We start from the raw sequence: 10,600 nt of genomic DNA, 5'->3' as shown, positions 1-10,600 counted from the left end.
GGGCAAGCCTGTTTCAAAATGGCCGCTGAAAATAGTTCTCCATTCAGATACAATCGCAGTGTTCAAACTGAGTGTTACAGACCAATATCCAGCGAACTATGCATCAAATAAGAAATATGTTAAGAGTCAATGAACAATACAGTCGGCCTAAAATATAGGTTAAACACGAGGTTCCCCCGCCCCCATTTTGGAGGGAGGGGTGTACGTGGAATTTTCAAATGGCAACATAGGGATACCTTCTTTGATATCTTCTTTGATACCTTCTTTGATAGATCGTGAAATACCAAACAGCTTAGTACAAAATTAGGACCTCGTGTTTGACCCATTTTTTAGGCCGACTGTATTGTTCATTGACTCAATACTTTTCTTATTTGATGCATAGTTCGCGGGATATTGGAGTGTAACACTCAATTTGAACACTGCGCTTTGTATCCGAATGTGGAACCATTTTCGGTGGCCATTTTGAAACAGACTTGACCGAAATCAAAACAAACTTTGTACTAAGCTGTTTGGCCTTCCACGATCTTTCAAACAAGGTATCACTCAAACTATATTCCCACTTGAAATTTTCAAGTTGGTCCCGGATCCCCATGATGGGGCCCTGGGGACACCGCGACAACACCATTCCACGTTGCCTATGGCGTTTTCCTTTTACATTTTTTGTTTCATCTTTTTCTACTCAGCCGTTTCTGATTTATAAGTTCTGGAAATTTTATCTGATACAGGACTATTTTGGGGAGCCATCTTGAAAACGGTGCCCCCTATCAAAAATTGTTTCCTATAAAAAATGTTCAATTTTCCAAGCTCTTTCGAAAGGGGTATCACTCGACCTATGTTCCAATTTGAAAATTTCACGTACACCCACATCCCCCCAAAATGGGGGGCGGGGGGAACCTCGTGTTTGACTCATTTTTAGGCCCCTCTGTATTGTACATTGACTCTTAATATTTTTCTTTGATGTATAGTTCGCGAGATATTGGCTTGAAACACTTATTTTGACTCACCCTATATATATTAGTGACAAATTAAAGTGATTCAACAGTTTTATTTTATTTAAAAATGATCAAATGTTTATTTCTTGACTCTCATTCTCCATAAGAGCTCCTGTTGCAGTAGCTCTCTCTCCTTTCTAGCTCCGAGCAAAATAGATCGATTCTCAGCTGCTCTTCTTGCCAAATAGGGTAGCACCTGCAATAGGCTGCCTACAGGCACAGATTTGTAGACTATATAACCTGCTCGAACTGAAAAGAAATAATAAACATATTTCAGTGTACACAATGCAAGTAACTTCTAAAATATCAGGTGACAAATATGAAAATGAAGTACTGCTGGAAAATGTATTTTTATCAACGACAAGTTTGAAAATTTTGTAATTACACGTTAGATGATATATATAAAAGGGGGGTGAGAGATATAAAAATAAATAAAACTCTCGAACACAGAGACCGATTTCAATCAAATTTTCAACATGGATGAGGTTCGAGCCTTGATGGTTTTTATCATCTCATGTTGACGGTACAACGTAGCGGAGGAGCAAGAGAGATTTAAAAGTGATCGGTATTAGTGTCGAATCCATATTCAGCCCCTCAACTTGGGGGAGGGAAGATATCTATATATATATGAAATTTATGACTGTTGTCAATTTGTATATATGTGGTTTTAGTAAATGTAAAACAAAATATGTCATATATATGCAGCGTAGACAAGATATTCACCTATATAATACGAGATCTGCTAAACAAGTTGATATATCGTATAGAGGACTATCAAAAATAAAAAATAGCTATACAATACAAGGTAGAAAATTCATGAACAGGTTACCAATACTCACGCAAAATTTACCTATTACTCAATTTAAAAACAAAGTATATGATTGGTTAGTTGCTGTACCCTATTATAATGTTAAGGAGTTTGAAGAAGATAAACGTATATTGGTATAAGTAAAAAAGGAATTTGCTTTTAGATTTTCATTTGACGTTGTCTATTGTCTGTATACAGACTTAATGATAATAAAAATATTCTATTCTATTCTATAAGAATGATCGAAAATGACCGATATTAATGCCGAATCCATAGTTTTTGGGGTCGCTGAGGCTAACAATGATACTTCCGATGCCGTTTATATCCAAATTCAGCTCTTTATGTCCAAAATGAAATGTATTCTCCTAGTGCGAATAATGGGTATTCTGCTAGTACAATACAATAGGCAATGTGCGGTTTCGTTAAAAAAAAATGTACACCCGCCTATCTTTTAAATGCTCTATTCTAAGAAAATTTGAATATTTTAGAAAAGAGACTTGAATTGGGCCAGACACGTAGCCAAGGGGGGGCGGGTCCGGAGGGTCCGGACCCCCTTTCCTCGAGACTAGAAATGAAAAAAAAAATAAGGAAGGATGAAACAAAATGAAATGAAAAAAAGAAGGATCAGTGTTAAAAATAAATTCTACAGCAAGCTTTTGGTTACTCTTTCTTTTGAGGAGATTTGTATTACTTGCAATACATGGTGACGAGGTGAGCGAGATAACCTGGCATCGCATCCTTGCAGTATCAAACATGTTATTTCAAAAAACAATTTTCTACTGCTCCTTTAACCTATCATTTGGAACAGACAGTAGTTGACGGAATAATACAAACAAAAGTTTATGTAGAAAAAAGTTGTTAACAGTTGATTCAACAGAGAAAGGAATGCAGATATTGTAAAATATTTTACAAGAAATTATTGAGTATGTACTTTTTATAATAGTTGAGGTCATAATGAAAGGAAAATTATTATATTTGAATAAAGAGAGGAAGGACGTAAATATTGTAAAATCTTTTTCAATACTTTTTTTATTATTTTACTCGAGATTTCTTCATAGTTTGTTATTAAAATATTTACCAACATATCCTCATTTTATTGTCCTAACTAACGAATATTTGTTAATAGTAAAGTAGTTTAGATTGATCGAGCTTTTGGGCCTTCAGGATTTTATGTCTCGCCCCCCCCCCCTCCCTCCTTCCCGTTACGAACTCCTGGCTAAACGAACCAATATATGTTACAGTAAAATAGTTTAGAGTGATCTAGCCCCTGGTATGATGACCACAGTATTTCATGTCACGGAACCACCACCCCCGTCACAAAATTCTGGCTACGTGCCTGATTGGCCCAAGGAAATTTATATTTATTTGATTTAATTCCAATTATGAAGAAGGATATAGGACTTTTCAAAGAGAGGTCCGTGGCCAAGAATTTAAAAAAAAAAAAAAACCGTACAAAACTGGGAGATTTTAGATGAGTTATGAACTTGAGATAGCATGGCGGTTAAAGCGAACATTGGAATTTGCAGACAGAAGGGATCCTTTACCCTTGTGATTAATATTACATGGAATTGCTCCTTTGTAACAGCTCACTAATCTGAACCTCATGCTATATTTTTTCAGTTCTACTTCATTACATATACATATACTAGCAAATGCCCGTTTTTCACCAATCAACTTAGAGACCCCAAAAACTATGAATTCGATACTAATATTGGTAATTTTCAATTATATTTACATGTCACCATCCCCCCTTAGGAATTTAGGATTTAGATTTCTGGGCTTTCGGCCATTTAGCCATTTAGCCTGTCACATATAAGGGATGATGTCCCTTGGTGAGCACACTATACGGGAAAGGAAAAGAAAAGAAAAGAAAAGAAAAGAAAAGAAAAGAAAATGAAAGGAAAGGAAAGGATAGGATAGGATAGGATAGGATAGGATAGGATAGGATAGGATAGGATAGGATAGGATAGGTTATGACTGAATTGGATTGGGGAAAGAAAAAAGCGGCCTGAACCTAGAAGTTAGGTACCAGCCCGGCATTTGCCTGGTGTGAATTAAGAAAACCTTATTCAGGATGGCTGGCCTGAAAAGCTTTTTACACTTTTTCGACCGAGTGCCTCTACCGGGAATCGAACCCGGGACCGTTGATCCCCCCTTCGTAGTATTAATGGGGACTGAATTTGGATTTGAATGGCATCGGAAGTATCACTGTTCATCTCAGCGACCCTGAAAACTATGGACACTAATATCGGACATTTTTGATCATTTTTATATATCTTTCCCCTCCCCTTTCCCTAAGTTGCACCGTCAAACAGATATGATAAAAACCATCCCAGGCCCGAGCCCCATCTATGTTGGAAATTTGATGGAGATCGGTCGGGTAGTTCAAGAGTTACTAAGTCACAAACATTCACTTTTATTTTTATATATTTAGATATATTGATTCAACGTTTCACCGCAGTACCGAGGTGGATCTACAGCATAGCGTGGGCTCCCAACAGGAATCGAATCCAGATTCGCCGAACCGAAAGCGTATATGCTAACCATTTACTCCCTAGGGAGCTCTTTAACACATAATTTAAGAATTCTTCATTACTTGATCACTTTGTAAAGTTTCTTTGTGTGTCATATTATTGTCTGTTCAAGATCTTTGTCTTTAAACCAAAATTTAGTTTATTTTTTCGAACTTGTGCGTAAAGAAACTAAAACCATGCAAATATGCGCTTATGCCAATGATATAGCCATAATAACATGCACAGAGAGAGACATGAGGAAAGCATACACACAGCTAGAGAAAGAGGCTAACAAAATGGAACTGCGAGCTGATACAAAGAAAACAAAGTACATGGTAATAACACCGTACACAACAGAAAGAAACTAAAAATCAATCATAATAGAAGGTAAAGAATTTGAAAACGTAGATAACTTTAAATATTTAGGCCTTACAACGCAATGAGAATTCCATAAAAGACACAGTTAAGGAAATAATTAAGGAAAGACACAGTTAAGGAAAGACACAGTTAAGACACAATTAGGCAACAAAGCATACCACGCAAACATAAAATTGCTAAAAAGTAAAAAACATAAGCAGAGGAAAAATGAGAATATACAAAACGTCAATAAGACCGGTAATAACATATGGTTCGGAAACATGACCACTGACAAAAGAAAATGAGAAAAATCTTAGAATTTTCGAAAGAAGAATAGTGGAAGAGACCAAAGTCCACCCAGGGCTGTAACACTAAGTGATAAGGTAAGACGTAAAGAAACTAAAGATAGCTTATTAATAGAAAAACATTAGACTCACCTAAAGGCATGGATATCTGCTCTCCCATTCCATATATTTGTGCAAAAGCAACGTTTCCAGCCTGAGGATCAATTTGTAACTCATGTATTTTCTGTATTGCATGTTTCACACCTCCTTCGTTATGAGTTGCTATTACCAAAAATGTCGGTTTGGAAGATCGACAAACATAATTGAGAGCGTAGTCCAAGACTCTGGAAACAAAACATTTAAACGATATTAGTTTTGCTTCGAGAAACAATTAAGTAGAAATAAATGACTTATATAAGCTAAGGGGGGCGCGGTGGCTCAGTGGTAGAGCGTTCACCCCCGGTGCTCGGGGTCCCTGGTTCGATCCCAGCTCGCGCCGTGTGGACTCTGTGGTGGACAAACACCGTGCTCGTGGGTTTTCTCGAGGTTCTCCCGTTTCCTCCCACTTTCTTCATTCCACCATCTCACTCATTTCTCATTATCACCGTCTCCTTTACCTAACCGGCATAACCGTGGGACGTAAAACTTAAATATTTCATTTCATTTTATATAAGCTAATGTCATGGTTAGTGCTTCAAATATGGTTAATATATTGTTTGATTAATTTCATTTATGCTTTCTATTGTGCTGTAAAGGTCAGGAACATGGACATTACCCAAAAATGATGACAAACTACAGGAAGCTTTTGAAATGTGGCTGTGGAGAAGAATGAAACGAATTAGCTGAGTCGAGCAGAAAACGAATGAGAAAATGTTAGAAATGATGGGGAAAAAGAACAATTTTAGATATTATTAAGAAGAGGAAGAGAAACTGGTTGGGTCATTGAATAAGAAGGAACTGTATCATGAGGGACGTTTTAGAGGGTATGGTGGCAGGAAAGAGAGGAAGGGGGCGAAGGAGACTATAATTAATGGACACCAAAACAAAGAAATCGTACGTTACGACGAAGAGGTTAGCGGAAGACCGTGGAGGATAGAACCTGCCCAGTTGTAGCAAGTGACCTGTTAATAATGGCAGAATACTTATGATGATGTTGATGATGATTTCTACATGATTTAACTGCATCAGTTGAATGTTTAGGTGACAAATTGATAGTTGAATCTATTAATATATTTGAATCATTGGTACGTCTTTTTTTGTTTTAAATGTTATGTGTGTGGACTTACGTATAGTCAGGACAAAACAACGCAACATAGAAAATTAGAACGACTGGTAAAAGTGGCACACGAACGGACGCTTTCTTTGTTTGTTGTCCTTTGGTCTCTTTCATTCTGTAAAAATCTTTTCCTCTTTCTATCCTTGTTGATGAGTAATCTCTTGTTCGAAAGTTGTGTTTCTGTTTAATGCTTTCAGTTTATTGTGTACTTTAAATACGCACGTAAGTCCATATTACTTTGTCTATTTCTTTCTTTATTATGTAGCTACCTTCGTATAAACTTCATTATATTCAACTCGTCTTCCATGCCCACTTACTTTGCTCTAATTACTGTATGTAGTTACAGGATGGATCGTTAACGTATGTTCAAACTTCAACCGACTGTTCCTCTTAGAACAGGAACAAAAAAGTGCATATGAACATACATGTGATACTGTACCATTCCAGAAATTTATATGGTATTCAAGAATATGGTCACTAGATATCAGGAAGCCCGTCGTGCAGGAAACATGATTATCATTGTTCAGATGATGGTCATTTTGAATATTTCTCTGATAACGTTTTGCCCAGTGTGGAAGTGTGCCTGCTCTTCCCGAGAGGTTGCTTCTAGTGGACCTTATCATCATTTACCTGCCCCCTTTAACAACTACGGTACGCTGATAATTATTTCCAGCATATCAATTTGTCTCTCAGACTCATCGATGATCTTGTACCGTTTGGTAAATATACAGGGTGAACCAGAAGACATATGCCGGTGAGTACGGAAGTAGTATATCCCAAGGGACAATAAAAAGAGTTATCAGAAAATAATGAAACATTATCATACGACACTAAAATCGTATACGATAGGTGTTTTCGCTAAGCTTCATCAGATGGGGAGGGAGAAAAGTAGGAAGTGAAGATCAAAGGAAAAGAACAGAAAAGTGTGGTGAAGAGTTCAGGTGAGCGACATATTGCCATAGTGTTGCTAGGCAGGGTGGGAAATCATAATAGTCGAAGCGGTCAGACAGGAGTGTAAAAATCTCTTCACATTGGAATATTTGCACATGGAAAGTTCACATTTCTTCAATATCCATAATTACGAAACTATATAAGGTTAAAAGTACTGATAACCATTAGTTCACCCATTAATTACATGTTAATTACATATGAATGACTCTAGTTAATTTGAAAATTTCTGGCAATAGTGTCACTTTATTCACCTTCCAGTAAGTTATTAGTGGGAGAATTTTCTTCCAAAAATATTAAATGGGAAGAATTTCCATGCAACCAGTTTCTCACCCTGTTGCCAAGTCGAAAGTAGAGAGAATTTAATGAAGAAGATAAATCTAATGGATCAAATCGACCAATAGGAATGCTTTAGAAAAAAGGAGTGGTAAATCAGGAGGAAAGTTGTTTATGTATGTCAATTATGTATGTCTTTCTTAAATCTTTTACACAATTATACATACACCGATCGATCATTGGATTATGACCACCTACCTAATAGTATGTATTTTCTCTTTTAGCACTGACTCGATGTGGTAGGGATATAATATGATGCCGGTAATTGTCCACTGGCATGGCTAACCGAGCTGCGTGTAATGCGATCTTGAATACCGAAAGGAGGAAGAAAGACTCGATTATCATTGCATGGTGTCTTACAAGTGCTCGGGGGGAAGTTTGAGGGTCATGGAAGATACTGGAATTCTGCACAGTGTTCCTCCAACTATTCGTGTGCAGGTGTTAGGTACGTTATCGGCTTGGAAGATACCACCGCCAACAGAGAAAAATGTGAAACAGGTGGGAAGTATACCCAGAGATAAGAGATCACAATACCAGACATAAGTCATGTGTTCAACTACAGCCACCAGGAAACGTAATTGTTGCCATGTAAACATACTTCACGCCTTACACTTGACGCTACCGGCCTCAACCTTTGACACATTCACAACAACTTCAGCGCTTCTTGGAGTTTCTACCAATCATCCTTATAATCATTCACGGAATGAAGTACAAATAAAATAGTATGAGTCGTCACACCTCAAATCTTCCAGCTTTCTAGCGTCCAAGTCGTATGTGCGTTGTCCAGTCAAGTTGTTGGTGTTGCTGAACGGCTGACAGCGGGAGAGTCTGCTGGAATGGTCTACACGTGCTATTGCATGGCACATGGTCACAGGAATGTTTTCTAGTTGACCACGGTTAATTTGATGGTCAAGTGCTCAAGTGTACTTATCAGTCCGTACCAGTCATTACATGCAGCTTTCACTCTAACAACCAGCCTTGCGTCGTCCTCTGTGGTTTTACCGACGGTTCATTACTTGGCCTTGTTGACCCTATTCCGATATGACACTTTCAGTACTCTTGGTGCCTAAACACACTAATAGTGCAACCGATTGTGAGATCGAGTAGAGACCCTCACGATCTGATAATTTTCACGTGGTGATAATTCTTGGAGTTTACCCATGACGCACAAAACCTCACTGCTGACTGACTATGTCTGTGGTTACGCACTACCGGGCTACGTGTTATGTCATCATGAACTAAGGTCGAATCCATTATTCGGAGGGGTGGTCGTAAATGAAGGTTCTATTGGTGTGTATGAATTTCAATCGTCATTTACTCATTTATTTTTCAGTTCTCTTACCATTCAACCTGTCAACTTTCAATCTGCAACACTTGTTACGTCACTGTATTCCAATATGGCACCTATCTGGACGCGTGATGTCTACTTTGTGTTTTTAGTTTCCTTTTCTTTTCGGGGGTCATGGTGGCTCAGTGGTAGAGCACTTACCTCTAGTACGTGGGGTCCCTGGTTGATTCCCAGAGAAGTAAGTTTACGGTGGGTAACATCATGTCTGTAGGTTGTCTTGGGGTACTCCCGTTTCCTCCCACATCCTTATTTCACCGATTCTTTCATCATTCACTTCCCTTAATTATCCGTTTCTCTTAGTCTAGAGGGCAAAATCGCAGTACGTTAAACTGACAAATTTCATTTTTTATTTTATTTTCTTTCCTTCTACTTCTTCTTATTCTTTTCTGATGAAGTATTTAGCGAAAGTTCTTATTTTTCATTTTTGTTTATTCTATTTTAATTTTTTGGTAGATTCAAATTTTAGTTTTCAACTTTAAAAAAAGGACAATGTTGATTTACATGGTACTGTTGCTTATTTATCGGAATTATCAACAAGTTATAGAAATAAGACATTCTAAAAATTTTCACAGTGATTTTCAACTTTATAGAACTCAGTATACAGAAATTTGAAGAGAGTTTCACTATTATCTGGTAAATAACTCACTATGTACAGGGTAATTCAAAAATTTCAAGGTACTATTTTCTCCGAAATGAATAAAGTTAAGTTAAATTCAACTTCACATGTGTAAATCGGGTTAAGGTCTATGTTTTAAGATACTTCCGGGTCATGCCACCTTATTGATCGATGTCATTTTATAGATGGCAAGGGAGATTATATGAAGTATCAGATAATATGAGAATTTTCCTGTAAATCCTCCTGTAAGTATTTTCTTTATTGCTGTATCGATCCAAACGTTACACACATAGGTTGACAGCTCATATTAAAGTATCTACAGGTAATGTTGCTCAATATGGCTCTCGTGTCTAATGCAGTTTTGAAGGCATAAGACCCACTCTGCAGAGTTAAGTTAGTGCACAGATTTTCTCAAGTAAACAAATATTTTTAAGTAGCCCATACAAAAAAGGCCAAACGAATGAGATTGGAAGTCGGGTGCTCATTCAACAAGATCACGTTGTCCAATGCTGTGATTGAGAAGTTGTACATCCAGATATTAATTGTTCATAGTATGCTGCTATCCCATCCTGTTGAAAATAACGAAGAAGGGTGCTGCATTCTGTGGAAAGGAACGGAAACATTTTACCTCGAAGAAGTTGGATGCAGCGCTGAAAACTGAAGCAGGGGCGGATACAGAAATTTCTAGAAGGGAGACGCAGTTCTGGAAATAGAGAGTTTACACACACACGTATATATATACTGTTTTGTTGTACTGTGATTTATTTATAGATATATAACACAGTTTTATTGATGGATTGTAATTTTCCATGTTCCAAAACTCAAGACAAGAATTTGAGTGAAAATAAATTGTATTTTTGTAAGATTTCAAAAGGAAGTATTTTCATTTCACACGGATCTTGTTTCTTGTTCTCTCATAACTATTGTTCTTAAATAAATAAATAAATAAATAAATAAATAAATAAAGAACTAGACAAGCATTAAATTGTTCAGCTGCAGTGTTTTTTCCAGGCACAGAACGTAAGGATTCCCCGGAGGTAACCAATTCTACCCCATCCTCCCCCCGCTGTCGCTGTCGTAAGCTAAGATAAGTCACTTGTGTCATTTAGCAACTAGTGCTCT

General features: G+C 37.3%; 1 protein-coding gene across 1 annotated transcript in view; it reads right to left on the bottom strand.

Moving 5' to 3' along the window:
- Positions 1–842: 842 nt before the first annotated feature.
- LOC145691534 (hydroxyproline dehydrogenase-like) overlaps positions 843–10,600 on the bottom strand; it is a 40,218-nt gene continuing 30,460 nt past the window's right edge. The window contains exons 7-8 of the mRNA XM_081766944.1: positions 5,108–5,298; positions 843–1,241 (exon numbers count right to left, since the gene is read on the bottom strand). Of these exons, the coding sequence (XP_081623070.1) occupies positions 1,072–1,241; positions 5,108–5,298 (361 nt within the window). The 3' untranslated portion in view covers positions 843–1,071. The remainder of the gene's footprint in view (positions 1,242–5,107; positions 5,299–10,600) is intronic.

Source organism: Thermobia domestica, chromosome 8 (genome assembly GCF_964235325.1).
Source record: "Thermobia domestica chromosome 8, izTheDome1.hap1.1, whole genome shotgun sequence".
Taxonomy (NCBI): Eukaryota; Metazoa; Arthropoda; class Insecta; order Zygentoma; family Lepismatidae; genus Thermobia; species Thermobia domestica.
The sequence above is the reverse complement of the archived record's forward strand: the minus strand, read 5'-3'. Positions and strand labels throughout refer to the sequence as shown.